The 26785-nt window shown below is 33.3% G+C and overlaps 4 protein-coding genes across 5 annotated transcripts; all 4 read left to right on the top strand.

Annotated features, from left to right (window-relative positions):
• Positions 1-1825: 1825 nt before the first annotated feature.
• Positions 1826-3821, top strand: LOC106669081. Of its 2 annotated transcripts, XM_014398346.2 has the most exons (5): positions 1826-2130; positions 2275-2922; positions 3001-3082; positions 3177-3419; positions 3494-3821. In XM_014398346.2, exons 1-5 carry the CDS (start codon positions 2120-2122, stop codon positions 3776-3778), a joined length of 1269 nt encoding a protein of 422 aa, XP_014253832.1. In that variant the 5' UTR covers positions 1826-2119; the 3' UTR covers positions 3779-3821. The 2 variants fall into 2 exon arrangements, with proteins under 2 accessions (XP_014253832.1, XP_014253831.1); XM_014398345.2 differs by lacking the exon at positions 1826-2130 and having other exon boundaries at positions 2207-2922.
• A 6965-nt stretch (positions 3822-10786) lies between these two features.
• On the top strand, positions 10787-12843 carry LOC106669036 (60 kDa SS-A/Ro ribonucleoprotein-like). Its single transcript, XM_024224830.1, has 6 exons — positions 10787-10797; positions 10948-11595; positions 11684-11971; positions 12047-12134; positions 12229-12471; positions 12559-12843. The coding sequence occupies exons 1-6, from the start codon at positions 10787-10789 to the stop codon at positions 12841-12843; spliced, it is 1563 nt and encodes a 520-aa protein (XP_024080598.1).
• A 3748-nt stretch (positions 12844-16591) lies between these two features.
• LOC106669037 lies at positions 16592-18555 on the top strand. Its single transcript, XM_014398283.2, has 5 exons — positions 16592-16699; positions 16821-17695; positions 17771-17858; positions 17945-18187; positions 18264-18555. Exons 2-5 carry the CDS (start codon positions 17496-17498, stop codon positions 18546-18548), a joined length of 816 nt encoding a protein of 271 aa, XP_014253769.1. The 5' UTR covers positions 16592-16699; positions 16821-17495; the 3' UTR covers positions 18549-18555.
• A 4389-nt stretch (positions 18556-22944) lies between these two features.
• LOC106669082 lies at positions 22945-24701 on the top strand. The gene is made up of 5 exons (XM_014398348.1): positions 22945-23011; positions 23147-23794; positions 23873-23954; positions 24050-24292; positions 24383-24701. Exons 1-5 carry the CDS (start codon positions 23001-23003, stop codon positions 24665-24667), a joined length of 1269 nt encoding a protein of 422 aa, XP_014253834.1. The 5' UTR covers positions 22945-23000; the 3' UTR covers positions 24668-24701.
• The last annotated feature ends 2084 nt before the right edge of the window (positions 24702-26785 follow it).

Consider the following 26785-nt stretch of genomic DNA (forward strand, 5'->3'; position numbering starts at 1 on the left):
ACACACAAGGATGGCACAATTACACAGAAGACAAACACTTTGAGTGAGTAGAAATACTTTGTTTGAATATAAAATATATTTTGCATTGTATAAATTCACTTTTCCACATTCAAAATGTAATTGTTATATGTAAACATTGTTTGTAAATCCCAGGCCCTGAAGATGATCTCAATAAAAGATCGAAACGTTGGCACGATAAAGAAAATGTTTTTCTGAAACCTACATCACACCCGACCGCATCTCACGATATCTGAATAACTTTTTAAATATATTTTATATTTTGTTTGTTTTAATTTGTTCATAAACGTAGAATTCGAAAATGTAGTCTGGAAAAAAGAAATTGACCAAATCCAATAAATTGAGGTTTGAAAGAAAATTACGTTTTAGACATTAGAAAAGTTATATAGAATAAAAAATGTTCTATTAACTGGCCGTAATTTGAGTGAGGCGCGATCTAACGTTAGCCAGGTTTTTACTTATAATAAATTATATTGCATTGTTTGTTTGTCCATTGTCTATTGCATATAAACATATACGGGGTGAATCAACTTCTATATTCCAACCACTTTCTTTGGAATCGATAAAATTTAGCAACAAATCGTCTTTCACAAACCCAAGTTAATTTTGGCTAGGAATCGCGTGGTAGTAAGGTGTTGACTAACTTTCTCATCTAGCTTGGAAATGAAACCACCTTTGTTATGTTAAATGAGATTCCCGTGTATAGGACATAAAAAATGTATTGAACATTTTTATCGTACAATTCGATAGTTCAGCTTATTTTATAATACTTTTACTGAAAGGAAACATTTGGAAGATTCGACCATTTCATAGTTCTGCCTATAGTATGATTCTTGTAACTACAGCCTCCCCATTTATTTCGAAAATGATTGGTATTAGAAAGTTTTTTTTAAGGTAGGAATCGCATAAGAATAGTGTAGGGATCAAAGGGTTCTTTGAAGCCTAGCTTATATTAATTAAAAATTATATTTAGTAGCTTTTTATGTGCACTTAGTTGTACTTTTAAATACATAACAGCTTTATGTGAAAACTTGCAGTGTTGCAACCAATGTTCGAGCGACGTGGTTGTAGAACATTTTGAACCTGATTATGAGCTATTACCTCGAAATCCAATTCGTTAAAAACAACTTACTGTGAGTAGGATAATATAAATTGAATTACAAATCTAATTCTGTTTATAATGTATAAAAGGACGGCGGATATCCTGTAAACGGTTCAATAAAATTTGTGGTTGTTGATTTGGAGAAAACGGCCCACAAATAAAGCAATTTTTTTCTATATATGTAAGCACACTAGGGAGTGACTAGATAATCAGCTACAACAAGTTAAATGTTGTAAACGGAATAGTGTAGTTTTAATTAATTATCGGTTGTAAACTAAAATTAAAAATTTTTCTGAGAAATACTAGATACAGCAATATTGAAGTAAAAACTCGTTCCCTGTAAGAGCCCTTGAAACGACATAAACAGGATACATGAATTTTATCCAAACTCCCACATGCTAAAATTCAGATGATAGTCAATAATGCTAGTTTCATAATTGTATTTAATACATATATAATATGATTCATTCAAACATACTCTGCTGACATTCATTCACCCAGATTACTCGACCTTCTTCGTGGCGTATATCAATGACAAAAGTTGTCAATTTAATACAATATTTAATTTATTTATTATTAATTATAATTTTTATATCTAAGTCGTCACCCGTAATAAATACAGTGTTTGCAGTAGTAATCATTCGAAATTGCGAAAATAATTATCTTCAACCAATAACCAATCAAGCAAAATTAAAATTATTATTAATGTATTTTGAATAATTTAAAAAAGTATATATCTAACAAAAATGATATATTTTATACTTTTAAACAGTTGAATTTGCACAGGATGCAAGGTTGCTTTGTTCCTTGTAATACCAATAAGGGAAAGGATGGACAGGTAAGAAACCTGGAAGTTAGGCCACTCCTCCCGCCCCCTACCAAGGACAGGTATTAAAAAGGGTATTTTCACTCAATTTGCACTATTTGATTGCCAATCGTTCTACATTGAAAGTCGTCAACTACTTCTTGGAAGACCAGTTTCTGCGTTTCGAAATCAACATGTCTGAAAGGTAAGTGTGGTGTTACTTTTAATCAAAATCCAAATTCTGGAAACGTGCAAATTAAAAAAAAGTTCATAATCTAACAGATAGTGTTTGTTTTATTTCATAAGTACATATATTTATTTCAGTAAATAACATGCTTTCTAATTTCAGATCGATCGCCGAGTCAAAATTGAAGAGATTTCTTCTGTACGGCAGCGAGGAGATCGTATATTTTTCGGGTGGCAGAGTTCAATACGGATATTTCCTGGGTTCCAATCTAACTTCATTGAGGAACCTGTTGAACCAAGTCGACAAGAAGAAGATCTCCGAATGGGTCAAGTTTGTACAGGAAGAGAAGGTAGCTTCGCACGTATGTATTGTGCCATTAGTGGTCTCCGAGTGCTGTAAATTATCCGGTTGGAAAGAAGAGGCGTTCGAGATGGCTTTGACTGTTCTTCGAACAGACAAGGAATTCTTGATGTTTTGTAAATTCTCCTTCGAAATTTTACCGGAAATCGGAAATGGCCCACTCGTCACGAAATTCATTCGAGAATGGTACTTACGACTGGACTGTTGGGAATTGGTCGAAATAGTGAGCGAGAGACCTTGCTGCTACGGATGGTACCACAGAGACCTTATAAAATTGGCCAATGTCAATTCTTCATGTCCATCGATGGGAGCTGCTTTCGCTTACGCGATTGGAGGTGTGGAGTTAATGAACCAACAGTACGGAAACAACGCAGAGGCTCGAGACGTCGTCGAACATCTGAACCGGTTCGAAGCTTTCAAGAGTAAAACCGACACGGATGAAGCTATCACGTTAGTATTGCTCATATAATTATTTATTAGTGTTAAAAATGATACTTTACTGTTATCGTTTTATTTTTGATTTTGTAGAGAGAATGGAGCTTCCACGCATAACATACACACGTCTAACCAGACCCTTGTACGAGAGAAACAATTACGGAACGCTTTTCAGGTGAGTAAATGAAATAGTTTCTCATTACATAGTTATATTTTTGTTGTTCTTTCCGTTTTCATATCTCTTATGCTTTTTCTCTTTTATTTTACAGAAAAACGTCAAAATAACGACCAAGAACATTACTGTTATTGTAGATTGCTACAAGCTGTCAAGATCATATTGTAGATGTTCACCGTCTGTTCAGGCTGATATAGCGGCTGCTCAAATTGCCTTGTACTTCGGAAACGCATCAGCCAACAACAGGGTGCTTGTTTTCAAAGAGATCAAATATCAATACTTACAACGGGGCACGACTGTAGACGAGCTTGTAAACAATATAGGCACCGATACTAGGGTGAGTTGCGTTTTCGTTTTCTTCTTATTTTCATTTACCAATTCTCGATTCATTACTAATCGTAACATTTGCAGGAATGCTCAAGTACGAGAGAAATAGGACTCTACCTCAGCCCTAAGAACGGCGAAACACTCTACACGGATCTTTTCGTCGTCATCGGCGCAAGCATAAATCACGAGAATTACATTAAATACGTTCAGGACCATCGAAGAGATAAGTCACGGGCGCCAAAATTTGCCTTCTGTAGCCTGGGTGGCATCCTGAACGACCGGACGATTAAGTACGACAAAGATGTACTTTTAACGTCGGGTTTCGACGACAAAATGTGCGACATCATCTCTGCCTTCTCCACTTTATAAAAGAACTCTGGAAAAAATTCTGTGAATTTTTATGTTTGACGAATTGTAAATAATACGAAGCATAATTGTATAAAGATGATTAATGGTTTGGTTTTTGTTTATTGTTTTGTTTAACATTTGTTATAATTAGTTCTTTTGACTTGGCTATTGTCTATCAATGAATAAATTTGTATTTTTTTAAATTGATTTTCCTTTTTACCTGCCATATTTCACTTATCGTATTATAAAACGTATAGCAAAATGTAATTGGTAGTTAACCTGTATTTAAGGTATCAGTTGAGATAAAAAGTGAGCGTCACAAGCGGGATTCGAACCCGCGGCCTTCGGCTATATACTTCGATCCACTCGGACGTTATCTTCCCATCTCAACCTGACCTTTTGAATGTTCCCTCTATTTTGTCATTTTTCAAATGTGGATTATATTTGTTTCTCGGCGCCAAATAGATTTCGTCAAGCGGACCACGAAAACGGGTGAATTTAATAAGTAAAATGAGGTATAGGTTCACAAAAAGCTTTCCACTTCATTTTTCAAACACCAATGGTCCTGCCGGCTCCTCTCTTATATTCCTTTTCGCAGTTTTTACTAATTGCTGATTAAAGTGCTGCTATCTATATTCGACCATTCCACCCCGGACTTTGTGCCCCAGTGTCATGTGCATGACTACATTTACACATTTATGTTGTTCCACTTATTGGCAGAAGTACTAAAACTTATGTAAAATATTCGCCGTTATTTACAAAACTTCAGTTGCAAGCCAGCAGAGTATACATCACCTCAATCACACTAATAAATACATTCAACCAGTGTAAAGCCATATACTCAGCCACCTGTCACAATTATTTCACTCCTTCTTCCTGTGACGAAAGGACCCTTTTATACCATTGTGAAATCAGAAATTCAATACGTTTTTTTACAATTTATTATTTATTAAATAAATATAACATTTATTAAATTATTATTTTATTTTAGTATTTTTTTAAATTAATGAATTCCATTGTAAGGAGGCAAAGGTAATGTGCTACCTTAAAATATAGTGAGCTAATAAATACATTAATCGATTAGAGACCCCAACTGGTTACTCTAATTCCGTCTCACTGTCTTGACACAAACACACATACAGTCAATACGTTTTGACAATAACTGCAGTCACGTCAGGTTCCAAGCCAGGCTGAAGGGATTCCTGTTCCGTTGTTAACATTTTCCTATGTTCTTGTAGTAGTTCTCAGTCATATATTACATGTTTTGTAGTGTATAGGGTTTTATTGTGATATTAATAAAACTAAATTAATTTTCTTTGTTTAAATGTGTGTACTATAAAACTCGACACAAAATAAATTCAAATTAATCTAAAACTGTATGCATTAATTTTTATTGAATATCCTTGCATAATCGGTAATATATCAAGCATAACAATTATTGTAACGCCTTCTAAGCTACCGATATGGTTGGATTAAAAGGGAGCCAAAATATGTGAACAGTAATAAAATATTGGTCTGAAAGAGAAAATGAATAAAATTTTAAGTCTCTTAGATTCATGCAAATTTTAGTATAGCAAGTAATATATTTTAAAATATTTTTGTGTTATTTATGTTAAATATTTTGTTTTGTTTATTTCAAAATATTTATATCGTTATGTAAAAGACAATGTACTAATATTACTGTCCACAGTATTAAACATTTGTTTGATCGAAAAATGTTGAATGGTAATGTTTAGATAAACATTTCACCAAGTAAACCGTAAATAATTTAGCGATAGTATAAATTGTTACATACATTTTTTTGTTCTTTCTAAATTTTCGTTCAAAACATCATAATTAAATATTTTTTATTAAAACTAATGAGTTTTTGACTTTTTCTCGTCTATCACAATTCGAATATTCGACAAACATACCCTCAATAAAATTTGAAAATAACTGCAGTCACGTCACAGAAAAAGCCACGCTGACGGGATTTCTGTATGCAAACAAATAATTGTATTTACTTCAGAATTAGACAGAAGACATAATTTTTGTCTGTCAACTCTTTTAAAGACTAAAGTTTTTTGTCGTCGGAGGGTAGTTGATCATTTTCCGACGTTCTTGTATTAGATCTCAGCCAGATATTACACGTTTTGTATTGTTTAGCTGTTCTTGTGGTATTCATAAAAATAAATAAATTTTGTTAGTTCAAATAGGTGTTGATATCGTACTATAAAACTCGCCACAAAATAAATTCAAATTAATCTAAAACTGTATGTTTAGTGCATTAACATTTATTTTATATGCTTATATATTCGGTAATCTATCAGGCGTAAACATTTTTGCAAAGCCTTCTAATCTTCCGATACCGGTGGATCAGAAGGGATCCCAAATAGGTGGACAGTAATAAAATATTGGTCTAACGGAGAAAATGAATAAATGTATAATTGCATCGGAATGATGAAAGCTTTAGTCCAGCTTGTAATATATTCTAAAATTTTATTTGCTTTACCAATAGCTTTACTAATTTGCGTTTGAAAGTATATTGGCTGTCAATAATGAAACCAAGATCTTTAACGTTCTACCGTCTAATTTAGAGCGAGCGTGGTGTACCTTTGTTAATTAACAAAGGCTAATAATATTTAATTGTTAGAATAAAGTATTATCAAAAATTAAGTGAGTTTAAGGATTTGCAGCTAAATTGTAATATATTAGTTGTAATGTAAATACAAATAAAATAAATAATAAATCACAAATGGATTTTTTATTTCAAATAAGGAACTAGTGACAAGTTATAAATGTAAAAAAGGAAGAATTTCCTTCCGCTTAGAAAGGGGGATTAACTCTTTTGTTGTATGGGGTCTTAGTCTTTCACGCCCCTTTCTCCTTATTCTGATGTCAAAGTTTTATTTATTAACATTTGTTATGAGTGTGGGGCAACCCAATACTGTATTACGTAAATCAGTTCTTCATTTCTTTTTTTCCACACTCAGTATTTACAAAAATAGGAATATATATATTTTATATATGGTTTGTTTTAATTTGTTCATAAACGTAGAATTCGAAAATGTAGTCTACAAAAACGTAGTTGCCCAGGTCCAATCCATTGAGGTTTGAAAACATTAGTCCTTATTTATTCAGATATCGTGAGATGCGGTCGGGTGTGATGTAGGTTTCAGAAAAACATTTTCTTTATCGTGCCAACGTTTCGATCTTTTATTGAGATCATCTTCAGGGCCTGGGATTTACAAACAATGTTTACATTTAACAAATACATTTAGGATGTGGATAAATGAATTTATACAATGCAAAATATATTTTATATTAAAAACAAAGTATTTCTACTCACTCAAAGTGTTTGTCTTCTGTGTAATACTTTGTTTTTAATATAAAATATATTTTGCATTGTATAAATTCACTTATCCACATCCTAAATGTATTTGTTAAATGTAAACATTGTTTGTAAATCCCAGGCCCTGAAGATGATCTCAATAAAAGATCGAAACGTTGGCACGATAAAGAAAATGTTTTTCTGAAACCTACATCACACCCGACCGCATCTCACGATATCTGAATAACTATCGATTAACGGTCACTAATCTCTACACATTAGTCCTTATCCTAAAATTTTATTTGCTTTACCAATAGTTTTACTAATTTGCGTTTGAAAGTTTATTGGCTTTCAATAATGATACCAAGATCTTTAACGGTTTACGGTCTAATTAGCAGCGAGCGTGATATACCTTTGTTAAATTTGAAACGCTAATAATATGTAATTTGTGGCATAACATATAAAAATTTAAGTGAGCGTAATGTTTTGCAGCTGAATTGTAGTGACAAATAAAATAAAGGAAATGTTAATATGATTTTATAAGTCACAAATATTTAGTTTAATTCGAATATGGAACTAGTAACAAGCTATAAACGTAAAAAAGAAGAATTTCCTCACGGCTTAGAAAGGGGGATTAACTCTTTTGTTGTATGGGGTCTTAGCCTTTCACGCCCATTTATCCTTATTCTGATGTCAAAGTTTTATTTATTATAAATTTATTACGAGTATGAGGCAACCCAATACTGTACTACCTAAATCACTTCCACATTTCTTTTTTACGTTACTCACTGTTTAGAAAAATAGGAATAAAATTTTATAAATTATATTTTATAAATGGTATGTTTTAATTTGTTCGAAAAGTAGTCTACAAAATGTAGTTGACCAGGTCCAATCAATTGAGGTTAGAAAGAAAATTACGTTTTAGACTTTAGAAAAGTTAAATATAATAAAAACCTATCTACCACTTGAGCTATCGTGACCTCGATCCACTCGTAGACTAACTTCCCATCTCAAACCCACGTTTTGAATTTTTCCTCCTTCTTGCCATTTTTCAAATGTCGTGTAATCGGATTGGATTCTCGACGACAAATGAAATGGCCACGGAGAGCTTTAGTGAAGTATACTTCATTTTTAATCATTAAATTCATTAATTTCCTGGTCCGCTTGACCAATTAATATATTACAATTAATTAAGGTTTTTAGTTGAGATAAAAAAGTCAATGGAACGGGCGGGATAAGAAAAAACGTTTTATTAACTGGCCGTAATTTGATTGAGGCCCGTTCTGACGTTAGCCAGGATTTTCCCTATAATAAAGTATAAATAACAAAGCAATATGACGTAGATTCACTCTAGTTCGGATTAAACGATAATAGTATATTGCATATAAATATATGCGGGATGTATCAACTTCTATGTTTCACCCATTTTCTTCGGAAACCAATCTTTAGCAACAAATTGTGTTATATAAACCGAAATTAATTTTGGATAGGAATCGCCTGGTGTCAGTCTCAACTTTCTCGTCTTGCTTGCAACTCACACGAACTTTGTTATTTTAAATAAGTATCCCATATTTTTTTCAAAGGGAGGGATACGTCGTTATTACAAAAATCATACCCACATCACAGATTTTCTTTTTGTTCATCAAGAATACCAATAATTTTCATGCCATATACTTCATTCATGTATGCAGTTCAAACCATGTCCATGGGCATTTTTCTAAGATGTTGTTTGACTTAAAAATCGTTTTGTTCTTCTTTGGTATGAAACAGACAAATAAAACAATTATTGCCCATCATAAATGCACTTCATTAATCAATTTTTGTATTTTCTGATTTTTTTTAAATTTAAATGATCATAAAATTCTTATATGGATTGTTCATTTCTTATAAGGTCATTTTTATTATGTAACTTGTGATGACCATTGAATATAATTGTGGTGTTCGTATCGGTGGTGATGGGAATATCTGTCAATGGTTGTTGGAAAAAAAACGACTTCGAATCTTTGCCGACTTTTGTATTTAATTCAAATCTTTATCAAGTCTTGATCTCTAAGTGCTATCTTTTTTATTTAGGTTTTATTTATTTATCAATTGGCAAATGGCCCATGTTATTGTTCTACTTAACTGGTAGCTACCACTAGGGAAACTGCTGATGCCAATTGACCGATATTCCCATCACCACCGACCGATACGAACCCCACATTTTTATTATGTTTATTTGTTTAGTTTCTGACTAGTAAGTAATCCTTCTGCTCATTTTTTCTTTTCTTAGAATTTTTAAATGTTTTTGATGATTTTAATTCATTTTATTAAGCTTCAATAAAAACTTGAAGAAAAATCTTATAGTCATGCAATCCATGTCGATAGACGTGGTTGTCGAATTGCTTCAACCTGATTATAAGCCATAAGCTCTGATCCGGTTCGTCGAAAACAAGTTACTGTGAGTAGGAAAATGTAAATTGAAGTACAAATCTAATTTTGTTTATAGTGTATAAAAGGACGGTGGCATTATTTAAACGGTTTCCTATAAATTTGTGTTTGTTGATTTGAAGAAAACGGCCGCCAAATATAGTAATTTTTCTATACATGTAAGCACACTCGGGAATGATTGGAATCAATTGTTACTTATGTCGACACTCTGATACAACGAATTCCATTCAAATAACGGAATACTGTAGTTTTAATTATCTGCGAAAAACTAGATACGGCAATATAAAAATAAAATCTCGATCACTGCAAGAGCCCTAGAAACGACTTAAGTAGGATATGTGTGGTGTTCACTGACTGTTAGTTAACGATCAATAAAAATTTAAATAAATTTAAGATGCGGTCTGGTGTAACGTAGGTGTGACGACTTTATTACCATCCTACTTGTATTTGAAGAATTTAAACAATGTTTAGCATACATATAATATGTATAATTACAAACATACTCTGGTGACATACACTCAACCAGATTACTCGATATTCTGCATGGTGATTATTAATGACAACAGTTGTAAAATTAATAGAATATTACATATTCGAACGACATAATAAAACTTAAATTGATTTGACAGATTTCTAATATTTTTTGAAATGATCGAGTAAAATAAATTTATATTAAAATCGATGATTTCACGTTCATCGCCTCCAAATGTAATTAATTAAGATATCTACAAGATTTTATTTCTGAAAGCATATGACAAATACGGGGTTTTATAAAAAAGTGTTCCTTCTTAGCTTTGATGAAGAACATTTTTCTGATTTGCGTAAGAATAATTAATTTTCCAAGTTAATACAATTTTAATATATTTGATATCTAAGTCGTCACCCGTAATGCATATAGTGTTCGCAGTAGTAGTAATCAGTCGAAAATGCGAAAACAATTATTAATCTAGTTTTAAAGGAATGGTCACCAGTAAAGCAAAATTAATATTATTATTAATGTATATGGTTTAATTTAAAAATATATTTCTAATAAAATGGATATATTTTATACTTTTAAACACTTGAATTTGCACAGGACGCCATGATGCTTTGTTCCTTACATATCTATAAGGGACAGGATGGACAGGTAAGAAACCTGGAAGTTAGGCCACGTCTCCCCTCCCACTACTTATGCCAGGTATTAAAAAGGGATTTTTCCACAAGATTTCTATTATTTGATTGTACATCGTTGAACAACTGACATCGTCAACTATCTCCTATAAGACCATTTTCTTCTATTCGAAATCAACATGTCTGAAAGGTACGTGTGGTATTACTTTTAACCAATTTCCAAATTCTGTAAAGTGCATATTCAAAAATCAAACTTTCATGTCCTACCAAATAGTGAGGGTTTTAATGCGTACGCACATTTATTTATTTCAATACATAACAATATATTTTGTAATTTTAGAACGATCGCCGAGTCGAAATTGAAGAGATTCCTTCTGTACGGCAGCGAGGAGCTCGTTTATTTCCCCGGTAGCAGAGTTCAATACGGACATTACTTGGGTGCTAACTTAGCTTCATTGAGAAACCTGCTGAACCAAGTCGATAAGCAGAAGATCTTCGATTTGGTCAAGATTGTGCAAAATGAAAAGCTAGCTTCACACATCTGTATAGTGCCTTTAGTAATCTCCGAGTGCTGTAAAATATCAGGTTGGAAGGAAGACGCGTTGGAGTTTGCTTTGACGGTTCTTCGAACAGACAAGGAATTCTTGATGTTCTGTAAATTCTCCTACGAAATTTTACCGGACATTGGAATTGGGCCACTCGTCACAAAATTCATTCGAGAATGGTACCGAAGGCTGCATTTTTGGGAACTGGTCGAAATAGTGAGCGAGAGACCTTGCTGCTACGGATGGTACCATAGAGACGTCATAAAATTGGCCAACGTCAATTCTCCCTGTCCACCTAGAGGAGCGGCTTTCGCTTACGCGACTGGAGGAGCGGAGTTAATGAACCAACTGTACGGAAACGACGGAGAGGCTCGGGAAGTCGTCCAACATCTGAACCGAGTCGAGGCATTCAAAAATGAAACCGACGCAGATAAAGCTGTCATGTGAGTATCCATCATAACCCAACATATCCACTTATTAATATTAATACAAGTTTTGTTTTATAATCGAAATATTTTGTTGATTTTGCAGAGAGATTGGAGCTTACATGCACCCCATTCACACAACCAACAAGTCCCTTCTTGGAAACAAACAAGTTTGGAAAGCCCTTATAAGACAGATGAACCTCCAGGAACTGCTCACTAGACTTCCGACTATACAAAAGAAAGGGTTTCTCCGGTGTCCGGTCCTATATTCGTGGGACCCTCATTTTGTGCCTCATCTATGCGACCGTTTAGAAAGTCTGGGTGCAGTCCTCCAGTCGAAAATAAGTCCGAGCAGGTCATGCATCGAGCATCAAAGATGGAAAAACAGTTCTCAGTGAGTATACAAATTTCTGCTATTTCTATTAATTGTTGTCTCCAAACCGTTTTTATTTGTATTCCTATTTTCCAGGCTGTTCTGCAAGAGGTTTTCCAAGCCCAAGTCAGTTAACCAAGACATCCTGAATGCGCTGAAAAAACAGATGGAGAAAGCGTTGAAGGTGTGTAAACGAAAACGATTTTTATCACACAATTGTGCAATGACTTTTCATATTCGTTTATAATTTTTATATTTGTTTCTTTTCTCTCTCATAGAACAATGCGAAAATGACGACCAAAAACATTACAGTTATCGTCGATTGCCACAAACTGTCCTCATCTTATTGCAGCCATAAACGTTTTGTTCAGGCAGACATGGCGGCTGCTGTGACTGCCTTGTACTTCGGAAACACATTGGCCAACACCAAGGTTCTAATTTTCAAAGGGATCTGCCATCAATATTTACAACCTCGCACCTCTTTGGACGATGTTCTAAGCCTCATTAGCACCGATACAGCGGTAAGTTTGTTTTTATTTATTCATTTTTTTTTCAAACACCAGTCACCGATTTATAATTTATACATACAATAAATCCCTCCTTTTCAGGGCTCTTCAAGTACGAGAGAAATAGGACTCTATCTCAGCCCGACAAACAGTGAGACCCTCGATACAGATCTTTTCGTCGTGATCGGGGCAAACATCAACTACGAGAATTATATGAAAAACGTTGAGGATCATGGAAAAGAGAACCCACGGGCTCCAAAATTTGCTTTCTGTAGCCTAGGTGGCATTCCTAACGACCGTACTTTTAAGTACGACAAAGATGTACTTTTAACTTCGGGTTTTGACGATAAAGTGTGCGAAATCATCGCTTCTTTCTCCAACTTTTAAAGGAACCCTGGAAAGAAATTCAGGGAAATTTTAAATCTTTGACAAATTGTAAATAACACAAAGCATAATTTCATAAAGTTGATTAATTGTTCAGTTCGTTTATGTTTTTTTAAATATTTGTTATACCTAATTCTTTGACTTAGCTTTAAGCAATCAATGAAATAAATTTGTATTTTTTTAAAAATGATTTTCCTTTTTACCTCCATATTTCACATAACCTATTATAAAACATATAAAAACCTACAATGGCAAATATAATAGGTAGTATTTAAAGTTTGATAATTGCGTGTCAATGATAAGACTGACTCAACGACAAAAACCGAACAGAGGTATTTCGTTTTTATTTCAAAATATCTATATCGATATTTAATAGACAATATACTAATATTAATATTCACAGTAACAGAAATTCGTTTGGTGAAAAATGTTTTATGGTATTGTTTAGAAAGACATTTCGCCAAGCAAACGGTAAAATATTTAATGATAGAATAAATAGTTACCTAAATTTTGTTCTTTCATTAAATGATATTCCTGTTTTTTTTTGTTCTTTCTAAATTTGCCAAAATTTGAGTTCTGTAGCCTATATGGCATTCCGAAGTGTGCGAAATCATCGCCTATTTTTCCAAAATTTAAAGGAACACTCCGAAATTATAAATATTTGACGCATTGTAAATAATTCCATGTACATTCTTTTAATTAATTTTACGCGATAAAAATTGTACTTGTTCATTAGTTATTTGACTTTACAGTTAGCTATCTATGTAATAAAATGTTTATCGTTTAATTTAGTTTTGGTCCTTTTTTTCCCCGTGTATATGTCATTTAACAATCTCGGTTGAAGTTGTTATACCTTAATATAAATAAACAAAAATAAGGGTAATGGAATGCAATATCGTTATTATAATTGGTTAAAGTCTCATTTTCAACTAAAATTAGTAATAAAAAAAAATATAAGACCTTATCTAAGATACGTCTGGTCCAGATCAATTGATAGTTTCCTTAGCTGCAAAATAAAGGGAGACAGTTTTTTTACATGATTTCTTGACTAAATTTTGCGCACGGATATAAGAATAACAAATAAAGTCGTTAAATACTTGGATGAATAATGATACCGTTAAATAAGTAAATATTTATCGCAATATACAAAGAACTTATATTTCTTCCGATTTTGGTTTACAAATCTAACATATGAATTTATTTAACAAAAATTCTAAACAAAACAAAAATCAATAGTAATAATCTTTTTTAAAAAGTAAATTCCTTCTCACAGTAAATTGTTTTGACGTTCCGGATTTCGATGTTACAGTTCATCATCAGGTTGAAGTAGTTTCAAACCCGTCCTTCGACGTGAATTGCAAAATTGAACCCGCCGATACCCCCGCCAACGCTATGTTCCAATAAGAAGCTGGTTTTTAATGCCCCTCAATTTTGAACGTTCGAAAAGCGGGAATTATGACACAATTAAATAAGAAATTATTTATAAATCAGTGTTTTTTTTATTATTTTGATATATATTTTTTCTTTTTTTATTTTATTTTATTTATTTTTGNTTTTATATTTTTATTACTATTCATTTATTATTTTTATTATTTATTTTTATTAATTAATAAAAGAAAAATTGAAATGATACCTTAATAATTGATTGAAAATTTTAATTAATTGAGTTGATTAGTTTGTATCTCTAATATTATTTATGTTCATATTTAAAAGGTAGATCAAAATCCACCATATTATTATTGAATTTATATCCATGTTCAATTTTATATGTTTTAATTTCAAATTTCTCCAACCAATCTAGTTCTATCCATTTGTTGAAACTATGTAACACTATCGTATTTAAATTTAATTTGTGTTTTGATTCTTTTAGATGGTCCTTAAATTCCGAAAATTTGTTCCTTTTCGCCAAGTGTTCTTTTACTCTCCTTTTTATTTCTATACCTCTTTGTCCTATATATCTACTGGTAAAATCATTACTATTAAGTTCGTAAACCGCGCTATTTGCCATGTTGTCTACTTTGTCTTTAGGTTTTGTGAGGATGTTTTTAAGTGAAACCGTGCTACTAAAAGCTATTTTAAAACCTTCTTGTTTATGAATTGTATCCACTTTTTCTGATAATTCATCAATATATAGCAAACAACGGAAACCTAATGATTTATGCTGAACTGTAGGCTCGAAATCCGGATCGTGAAAAAAAAAACTTATTGGAAGTAGGAATAATGATACCGTTAAATAAGTAAATATTTATCGCAATATACAAGGAACATATATTTCTTCCGATTTTGGTTTACAAATATAACATATGAATTTATTTAACAAAAATTCTAAACAAAACAAAAACACCTGAAGCTGAAATGTTACCCGAACTCTCACAGTATCGCCAACACAAGCCGCTGGGTATTTTGTGTTGGACAATTGGATCATTTATTCAATCGGTTCAGCAATCAGGACAATAAATATCAGAATATAACACCTCGTGTTTTGTTGTTGACAGCTGATATCACTGATAAGTTGATAAAACACGTTGGAAGACAACTCTAGCAATCGTTACCCTGCTAGAATGAACCTATCAGAAAAACAATCTTTCTGTCTTGAGATTTTTATCACTTTGCTCAACGATGTGTCAGCATTATGCATAGTGGCCGGTCAAAGAGATAAAACACGTAGGAAAACACTAAATTAATGACATTGTCTATTTTCTTTGGTCAATATTCATATTGCCCGGTCACTTCAAATAATGAACGAATTGTTCACTATGCCCGTTAACATAGGTATAAATGAATATTCGGATGTGTATTAATGTCAAAAACGAAACCTACTGACCGATTTCAAAAAACAATTCACACTTTAATGCTGGGCCGGTTAAGAGAATATAAAATGGGCACATACATAATAGGTGTCAGGTGCCAGGATATACAAAAAACCATAGATTTCCGGAATTTGTGGCGCCGATTTTCATCGGTTTTCACAGCTGTCAGGATATGGCACACATTTCCAGCGAATTTCAAATTCCGAATTCCGCTTCTGTACTGGGAAGAAGGGAAAATGTGTGTGTTAACGGGTTATTTTATTTATTTTATTTTTACATTGTAATTTTTTGATCGCAGTCCGCATAAAATTAACCAAATTAGAAGCGTTTTCCCATGGATTAGAAAAAACATCATTTCTTTTCGATCGAATATTTTGTAATTCACCAAGGCTATGCATAAGGCCGGAATAAATATCAAAAAGTTGGGAAAAAATGAAAAATATTTTTCGAAAATAGGACATTTGCGCAAACAGGTGCGGGCTGTAAAATGCCCTGTGATCCATTTCGCCATTTTTTCGGAAAGCATACTATATACAATACTAAAATATAAGAAAATATGATCCAACGCAGGAATAATAATAGTAATGATTATATTTTAAATTAGTATATAAATTTAAAAAAAGTAATCATTTTTTATAAAGTTTTGTTCTACAAGGCTTGAATTTTCGTAAATGAAAGTATAAGGTTCTCTAAAGAAATACTTTCGTAAAACAACTTTTGCAGGATCCCAATAAATTAGTATTAATATAGGAGGAAAAAATTTAAAAATATTTGTTTAATAATATGAATATATTGTACAGGATCATACAGTTGTGTATACCACCGGACGCCATGTTGCTTCGTTCGTTGCACCCATAACGGTCAAAGTGAAAGGCTACGCAGGTAAGAAACCTGCAAGTTAGGCCACGCCTCACCCCCTACCTTGCCCGGGTATTAAAAAGGGGGATTTCTCCCAATTTGCACTATTTGATTGCCAATCGTTCTACATTGAACATCGTCAACTACTTCTTAGAAGACTACTTTCGACGCTTCGAAGTCAACATGTCAGAGTAAGTAAACTTTTTTTCTCAAAATTTTCCAAAGTTCAACTTATAAATCAAAATTCGTTCAAATAATAAGTGGTAATTTAAATGCAATTTTTATAACATATACTTTATTTCGAATTCTCAGATCGATAGCCGAGTCAAAATTGAAGAGGTTTCTACTTTACGGTAGCGAGGAGATTGTATATTTCCCCGGATGCAGGGTCCAATACCATCATTACCTGGGAACTAATCTCGCTTCATTGAGGACCCTGCTTAACAAAGTCGATAAGCAGAAGATCTTCGATTGGATTAAGTTTATCCAAAAAGGGACGCTAGCTTCACATATCGCGTTAGTGCCTTTAGTGGTTGCCGAGTGCTGCAAAATATCCGGTTGGAAAGAAGAGGCGTTGGAGTTGGCTTTGACGGTCTTGCAAACTGACAAAGAATTCCTAATGTTCTGTAAATTTTCGTACGAAATTCTACCGGACATAGGTACAGGACCGGCAGTAATGGAATTCCTCGAAGGATGGTACCGAAGGCGGCATTATTTAGAACTGGTCGAACTAGTGAGCGATAGAGAGAATTATTACGGATGGAACCATAGAGTCGTGATAAAATTGGCAAAGATCGATTCTTCATGTCCACTAAAGGCAGCTGCGTTTGCTTACGCGATTAACGTTATTATAATTAATCATGATTTTTAGTATTATATTTTCATTTTTGATTTTGCAGAGAAATTGGAGCTAACAGACACACCATCCACACGACCAACAAGGTCCTACTAGAAAACAAACATATCTGGGAAGCCTTAATAAAAGAGATGGACCTAGTGGAATTGCTCGCTAAACTCCCAACTATACGAAAGAACGGTTTCCTCCGTTATCCGGGACTTTATTCTTGGGACACCCATTTTGTGTCTCACGTATGCGATCGCTTGGAAAACCTCGGTGCGGTCGTCGAGTCGCAGATACGTCCGAGCAAGTCTTGCATCGAACATCAGAAATGGAAAAACAAATCTGAGTTAGTATAAAAATTTAAAACCTTTCTATTAATTTGTATGTATAGAAATTTTTCATTGGCATTTCTACTGTTCAGGAGATTCTACAGCAAATTATACAAGCCCAAGCCAGTCAATCAAGATATCCTGAAAGCTTTGAAAAGACAGATGGACATAGCTATGGAAGTGAGTAAATGAATGAATTTTGCCCTTCATAATTCTTGAATTTTTCTTTTCTTGATTTTTATACTTGTTTTTTACGTCTATTGCAGAAAAATGTAACAAAAACGTCGAAGAGCATTATGGTCATCATGGATTGCCACAATCTATCTACATCCTATTGTAACTATAAACGGTTTGTTCATGCTGACATGGCCGCTGCTGTAGCTGCCTTGCACTTAGCACAAACTGCTGGAAACGCCAGCTTGCTTGTTTTCAAAGGCATTACTCTTGAATATATAGAGCCTCGGATGTCTGTAGAGGAGCTTGTTGATTATATCGGCACCGATACCTGGGTAAGTTGTGTTTGAAATTTTCTTCTTATCATCATCATTTTTAAACTTGATAATTTTATTGATGTTCAATTTGCAGGACTATCCAAGCACGCGAGAGATAAGCCTCTATCTCAACCCGTTGAACGGCGAAACCCTCGACACCGATCTGTTTGTCGTCATCGGCGCCAACATTAATCTCGACGATTACATGAAAAACGTTGAAGACCATCGAAAAAAGAACCCACGAGCTCCAAAATTTGCTTTCTGTAGTCTAGGTGGCATCAGAAACGACCGGACGTTTAAGTTCGACAAAGACGTACTGTTAACGTCTGGTTTCGATGATAAAATGTGCGACATCATCACTGCCTTTTCCTTGTTATAAAGCAAATCTGGACAGAAATTCAAGAAAATTTTAAATGTATGACAAATTGTATATAATACAAAGTATATTTTTATAAATATGATTAATTATTGTTTTGTGTAATATTGGTTATCATTAGTTCTTTGACTTAACTTGTCGCTATCAATGAAATAAATGTGTATTTTTTTAAAAATTGATTTTCCTTTTTACCTACACTATTTTTTATCGTTTTTTATTTCTACGAATAAAGCAATATGATTATTAACAAAGCATAATACAGCATGGATCACAATCCGTATGCCGGAGGTCGTTGTTAAGAGTGAAAGAATAAAAGGAAGAGAAAATAACAATAACTGTGTGTAAGGGGTGAGCGTAACTCCAAGGTATTTGTATTCTTTCACCAATCATGATTTCAGACTTTTTGTGATTAACTGTCAGGTTCTCCTGGGTGCGATATGATTATAATACTTTTAATATTATTTTGTAGCCCATGAGTGGCCATCCCGCAAATGACGATATCGTCTGCATAAAGTAGTATTTATATGCTAACGTTGTCAATTCGGACTCCACTTCGAGAGTCGACCCCTCGGTTATCAAGAAAGAGAGAGAATAGAACTGGGCTGAGTAGACAACCCTGCCTAACAGCAAAATTAACTTCAAAATATTCGGATAAACCTTCACGCCCTCGGTCCTCTGATGCTGTTTGTGAGAAAAAGGATTTTACGATATTAAAAGTTTGGAAGAGAAGACACAGTTATTAAACTATTACCTATTATTAGTTATTCAGATATCGTGAGATGCGGTCGGGAGGGTCTATCGATTAACAGCCACTAATCTCTACACATTAACTATTATACCTATTTATTACAAAACGTATAAAAACATTTATATCGTTATGTAAAAGAAAATGTACTAATATTACTGTCCACAGTACTAAACATTTGTTTGATCCAAAAATGTTCAATGGTAATGTTTATATAGACATTTCACTACGCAAACCTTAAATTATTTAGTGATAGAATAAATTGTTACTTATATTTTGTTCTTTCTAAATTTTCGTTCAATCCCTCATAATTAAATATTTTTATTAAAACTAATTAGTTTTGTCTTTTTCTCGTTTAACAGAATTCAGATTTCTTTCGGAATTCACATCGCTAATTTTGTCAAGAATTCCATACAGCCGGAAAATGGTAGGATTTCTGTTGATGCAGACTAGAAATTAGGCTGTAATACCAGCTATATATAATTATATATATAATTACTCCTGTGACATCGTTAAAGCTACTCAATGCAATATGTACCTGATTCTGCATATATCCTATTATTGTGGGGTTTTTTTCCCAGTAGCACAATATTGTTAAAACCTCCATAATTAGACTACGGTCAAATAGAACAATTATTGTAACGGGATGTAATTGTGCCCCGCTACTTTCCTTCAAACTTAAAGGGATGTGTTCCATTTAAATTTATTATAAATAAATAAAATCTCAATCTCAAATCACTAACTCCATCTCAGAGGCGCCGTGACAAACATACCCTCATTATGATTTGACAATAAGTGCAGTCACGTCACAGAAAAAGCCACGCTGACGGGATTTCTGTATGCAAACAAAAACTTGTATTTACTTCATATTTAGACAGAAGACTTAATTTTTGTCTGTCAACTCTGTTAGGGACTAAAATTTTCTGTCGTCGGAAGGTAGGTTGAATATTTTCCGATGTTCTTATATTAGATCTTAGCCAGATATTTCACGTTTTGTAGTGTTTAGTTGTTCATTGTGGTATTCCTGGAAATAACTAAATTTTGTTTGTTCAAATAGGTGTTGATATCGAATTATAAAACTCGCCACAAAATAAATTCAAATTAATATAAAACTGTATGTTTAGTGCATTAACTTTTATTATATATGCTTATATATTCGGTAATCTATCAGCGTTTTCGTAACGCATTCTAATCTTCCGATCCCGGTGGATCAGAAGGGAGCCTGGACAGTAATAAAATATTGGTCTAACGGAGAAAATGAATAAATGTATAATTGCATCCGAATCATGAAAGCTTTAGTCCAGCTTGTAATATATTCTAAAATTTTATTTGTTTTACCATTAGCTTTACTAATTTGCGTTTGAAAGTTTATTTGCTGTCAATAATGAAACCAAGATCTTTAACGTGTTCTACCGTTTAATTTAGCGCGAACGTGGTGTACCTTTGTTAATTAAGAAAGGCTAATAATATTTAATTTTTAGAATAAAGTATTATAAAAAATTAAGTGAGTTTAAAGATTTGCAGCAAAATTGTAATATTGTAACGTAGTATTTTATAAATCACAAATGGATTTTTTATTTCAAATAAGGAACTAGTGACAAGTTATAAATGTAAAAAAGGAAGAATTTCCTTCCGGCTTAGAAAGGGGGATTAACTCTTTTGTTGTATGCGGTCTTACCCTTTCACGCCCCTTTATCATGATTGTGATGTCAAAGTTTTATTTATTAAGATTTGTTAAGAGTTTGGGGCAACACAATACTGTATTACGTAAATTAGTTCTACATTTCTTTTTTTCCACACTCTGTTTCGAAAAATAGGAATATATATATATATATTTTATTGTATATATGGTTTGTTTAAATTTGTTCATAAACGTAGAATTCGAAAATGTAGTCTCCAAAAAAGAAGTTGACCAGGTCCAATAAATTGAGGTTTGAAAGAAAATTACGTTTTAGACTTTAAAAAAGTTAATAAAATATAAAAACGTTTTATTAACTGACCGTAATTTGAGTGAGGCGCACTCTGATGTTAGCCAGGTATTTACGTATAGTAAATTATAACTAACAAAGCAATGTGGCGTAAATTAACTCTAGTATGTTTTAAACGATACTTATATATTGCATATAAACATATACAGGGTGTATCAACTTCTATATCCCACCCATTTTCTTCGGAAACTATAAAATTGAGCAACAAATCGTCTTTCACAAACCCAAGTTAATTTTAGTCAGGAATCGCGCGGTAGTAAGGTGTTGACTTAACTTTCTCATCTTCCTTGGAAATGAAACCAATTTTGTTATTTTAAATGAGAATCCTACATTTTTATCGTACAATTCGATTGTACAGCTTATTTTATAACACTTTTAATGAAAGGAAACATTTGGAATGTTCGACCATTTCATAGTTATACCTAACGGGAGTATGACTTTTGTAACTACAAGATGGCCCAACCCATTTATTTCGAAAATGATTGGCATTAGAAAGATTATTTAGGATAGCAATCGCCTAAGAATTGTGTAGGGTTCTTTGAAGCCAAGCTTATATTAATTAAAAATTATAGTTAGTAGCTTTTTATGCACACTTAGTTGTACTTTTAAATACATAACAGCTTTATGTGAAAACTTGCAGTGTTGCAACCATGTCGAGCGACGTGGTTGTGGAACATTTTGAACCTGATTATGAGCTATTACCTCGAAATCCAATTCGTTAAAAACAACTTACTGTGAGTAGGATAATATAAATTGAATTACAAATCTAATTCTGTTTATAATGTATAAAAGGACGGCGGATATCCTGTAAACGGTTCAATAAAATTTGTGGTTGTTGATTTGGAGAAAACGGCCCACAAATAAAGCAATTTTTTTCTATATATGTAAGCACACTAGGGAGTGACCAGTATGACTTCGTACTAATGTCGACAATCAGCTACAATGAGTTCAATTTTGGAAAAGGAATAGTGAATTTTAATGAATTATCGGTTGTAAACTAAAATTCAAATTTTTCTGAGAAATACTATGTACGGCAATATTAAAGTAAAAACTCGTTCCCTGTAAGAGCCCTTGAAACGACATAAACAGGATACATGTATTTTATCCAAACTCCCACATGCTAAAATTCAGATGATATACAATGATGCTAGTTTCATAATTGTATTTAATACATATATAATATGTTTCATTACAAACATACTCTGCTTACATTCATTCACCCAGATTACTCGCCTTCTTCGTGGCGTATGTCAATGACAAAAGTTGTAAATTTAAAGCAATATTTAATTTATTTATTATTAATTATAATTTTTTATATCTAAGTCGTCACCCGTAATAAATACAGTGTTTGCAGTAGTAATCATTCGAAAATGGGAAATTAATTATCTACAACCAATAACCAATCAAGCAAAATTAAAATTATTATTAATGTATTTTGAATAATTTAAAAAAGTATATATCTAACAAAAATGATATATTTTATACTTTTAAACAGTTGAATTTGCACAGGATGCAAGGTTGCTTTGTTCCTTGTAATACCAATAAGGGAAAGGATGGACAGGTAAGAAACCTGGAAGTTATGCCACGCCTCCCGCCCCCTACCAAGGACAGGTATTAAAAAGAGTATTTTCACTCAATTTGCACTATTTGATTGCCAATCGTTCTACATTGAAAGTCGTCAACTACTTCTTAGAAGACCAGTTTCTGCGTTTCGAAATCAACATGTCTGAAAGGTAAGTGTGGTGTTACTTTTAATCAAAATCCAAATTCTGGAAACGTGCAAATTCAAAAACTCTAGCAGATAGTGTTTGTTTTATTTCATAAGTACATATATTTATTTCAGTAAATAACATGCTTTCTAATTTCAGATCGATCGCCGAGTCAAAATTGAAGAGATTTCTTCTGTACGGCAGCGAGGAGATCGTATATTTTTCGGGTGGCAGAGTTCAATACGGATATTTCCTGGGTTCCAATCTAACTTCATTGAGGCAGCTTTTGAACCAAGTCGATAAGAAGAAGATCTCCGAATGGGTCAAGTTTGTACAGGAAGAGAAGGTAGCTTCGCACGTATGCATTGTGCCATTAGTGGTCTCCGAGTGCTGTAAATTATCCGACTGGAAAGAAGAGGCGTTCGAGATGGCTTTGACTGTTCTTCGAACAGACAAGGAATTCTTGATGTTTTGTAAATTCTCCTTCGAAATTTTACCGGAAATCGGAAATGGCCCACTCGTCACGAAATTCATTCGAGAATGGTACTTACGACTGGACTGTTGGGAATTGGTCGAAATAGTGAGCGAGAGACCTTGCTGCTACGGATGGTACCACAGAGACCTTATAAAATTGGCCAATGTCAATTCTTCATGTCCATCGATGGGAGCTGCTTTCGCTTACGCGATTGGAGGTGTGGAGTTAATGAACCAACAGTACGGAAACAACGCAGAGGCTCAAGACGTCGTCGAACATCTGAACCGGTTCGAAGCTTTCAAGAGTAAAACCGACACGGATGAAGCTATCACGTTAGTATTGCTCATATAATTATTTATTAGTGTTAAAAATGATACTTTACTGTTATCGTTTTATTTTTGATTTTGTAGAGAGAATGGAGCTTCCATGCATAACATACACCCGACTAACCAGACCCTTGTACGAGAGAAACAATTACGGAACGCGTTTCAGGTGAGTAAATGAAATAGTTTCTCATTACATAGTTACGTTTTTGTTGTTCTTTCCGTTTTCATATCTCTTATGCATTTTTCTCTTTTATTTTACAGAAAAACGTCAAAATAACGACCAAGAACATTACTGTTATTGTAGATTGCTACAATCTGTCAAGATCATATTGTAGATGCTCACCGTCTGTTCAGGCTGATATGGCGGCTGCTCAAATTGCCTTGTACTTCGGAAACGCATCAGCCAACAACAGGGTGCTTATTTTCAAAGAGATCAAATATCAATATTTACAACGGGGCACGACTGTAGACGAGCTTGTTAACAATATAGGGACCGATACTAGGGTGAGTTGCGTTTTTGTTTTCTTCTTATTTTCATTTACCAATCCTCGATTGATTACTAATTGTATTAATTCATCTATGTAACATTTGCAGGAATGCTCAAGTACGAGAGAAATAGGGCTCTATCTCAGCCCGAAGAACGGCGAAACACTCTACACGGATCTTTTCGTCGTCATCGGCGCAAGCATAAATCACGAGAATTATATTAAATACGTTCAGGACCATCGAAGAGATAAGTCACGGGCGCCAAAATTTGCCTTCTGTAGCCTGGGTGGCATCCTGAACGACCGGACGATTAAGTACGACAAAGATGTACTTTTAACGTCTGGTTTCGACCATAAAATGTGCGATATCATCTCTGCCTTCTCCACTTTATAAAAGAACTATGGAAAATATTCTGTGAATTTTTATATGTTTGACGAATTGTAAATAATACAAAACATAATTTTATAAAGTTGATTAATGGTTCGGTTTGTTTTTGTTGTTTTGTTTAATATTTTTTATAATTAGTTTTTTGACTCTGCTGTTTTCTATCAATGAAATAAATTTGTATTTTTTGTAACTTATTATTTTTTATCTCCCTTATTTCACGTAACTTTCTATGAAACATATAAAAACGCAGAATGGCAAATGTAATAGATAGTGTTTCAGTTTGATTATTGCATGTCAGTGATTAGACTGGCTAAAAGACAAAAACCTTATAGCCGTAGTTTTTTGTTTATTTCCTAATATCTATATCGTTATGTAAATGACATTATAGTAGTATTAATGTGCACAGTATCAAAAAAATTTTCAATAAAAAATGTTTAATGGTAATTACAAATTATTCAGAAATCGTGAGATGCAGTTTGGTGTGATGTAGGTTTCAAAAAAACATTTTCTTTTTCTTGCCAACGTTTCGATCTGTATTGGGATCATCTTCAGAGCTCAAACTGTTCGTCTTCTGTGTCATTGTGCCATTCTTGCATATCGTGTTGCGAGTGTAATTATAAATATTAGAAAAGACATTTCACCAAGCAAACCGTAAATTATTTAGTGTTAGAATAAATTGTTACTCAAATTTTGTTTTTTCATTAAATGATATTTTTGTTTTTTTGTTCTTACGATACGCAAGAACGGCACAATTACACAGAAGACAAACACTTTGAACCCTTAAGACGATTTCAATAAAGATCGAAACGTTGAAACGATAAAGAAAATGTTTTTCTGAAACCTACGTCACACCAGACCGCATCTCACGATTTCTGAATAATTATCGATTAACGGTTACTAACCACCACATATATTATTACTATTCACCTATTTAGTCTCCCTTCTAATCCACCCATTTCATTGGCTTAGAAGGCGTTATAAAAATATTTCCGCCTGATAGATTACCGATTATGTAACCATATTCAATAAAAGTTAATGCACGTAACATAAAGTTTTAGATTAATTAGAAATTATTTTGTGGCGACTTTTATACCACGAAATCAACACCTTTTGACGTACGAAAATTTATGTATTTTTACTAATATCACAATCAACACCTAAACACTATAAAGCACGTGATATCTGACTGAGAACAACATCAAGAACATGGGAAAATATCTACCATACCCACCACCGACAGAAAACTTGAAACACTGTCCGAGTCGGCAGAGGAAAATTATGTCTCCTGTCTAAATCTGAAGTAAATACAAGTTTTTGTTTGCATACAGAAATTATTTCAGCGTGGCTTTTTTTGTGATGTGACAACAATTATTGACGGTATGGGTGATTGTGTCAACAGTAGGGAATTATAGTACCCAATTGATCTATTGATTTTGGTAGACTAGTTAGTATTGTCAGGGATTGACTCACTGACTCAATAATCCCCTGATATTTCTCTCTCATCACTGACGCCTGCATGGATTGTTCAAGGATAAAGAATTAACGGATCTAGAGTAAGCCGGACAAGAAGACAAACACATTGAGCCCTGAAGATGATCTCAATAAAGATAGAAACGTAGCACGAAAAAGAAAATGTTTTTCTGAAACCTACATCACACAAGACGCATCTCACGATTTCTGAATAATTAATAATATATTGGTTCAAAATTATTAATTATTAATAAAATATTGGTCTTATGGAGAAATCGTATAAAATTTTAAGTGTAGCCGGATTATGGAAATTTTCGCGTAGCATGTGCAACATGGGATTTACAAACATTGTTTACATTTAAAAAATACATGTAGGATGTGGAAAGTGAATTTATACAATGCAAAATATATTTTTTATATTCAATCAAAGTATTTGTACTCAATCAAAGTGTTTGTCTTCTGTGTAATTGTACCATTCTTTCGTGTCGTGTTGAGAGTGCCAGTGCGATATTACTGTTTTTGAAGGGGTGGGGCAGGAATTTGGTATAGAAAAGACATTTTTGTATAAGGCGTCGACTTCTTTGAGGTGGAAAGAGCCGATGAAGGAAAAAAACGTTGGTAATGGTTCGAACCAGTAATAAACCATCGAACAGC

The sequence above is a fragment of the Cimex lectularius genome, unplaced genomic scaffold, assembly GCF_000648675.2.
Source record: "Cimex lectularius strain Harlan isolate CLEC.00 unplaced genomic scaffold, Clec_2.1 scaffold53, whole genome shotgun sequence".
NCBI classification, from domain to species: Eukaryota; Metazoa; Arthropoda; class Insecta; order Hemiptera; family Cimicidae; genus Cimex; species Cimex lectularius.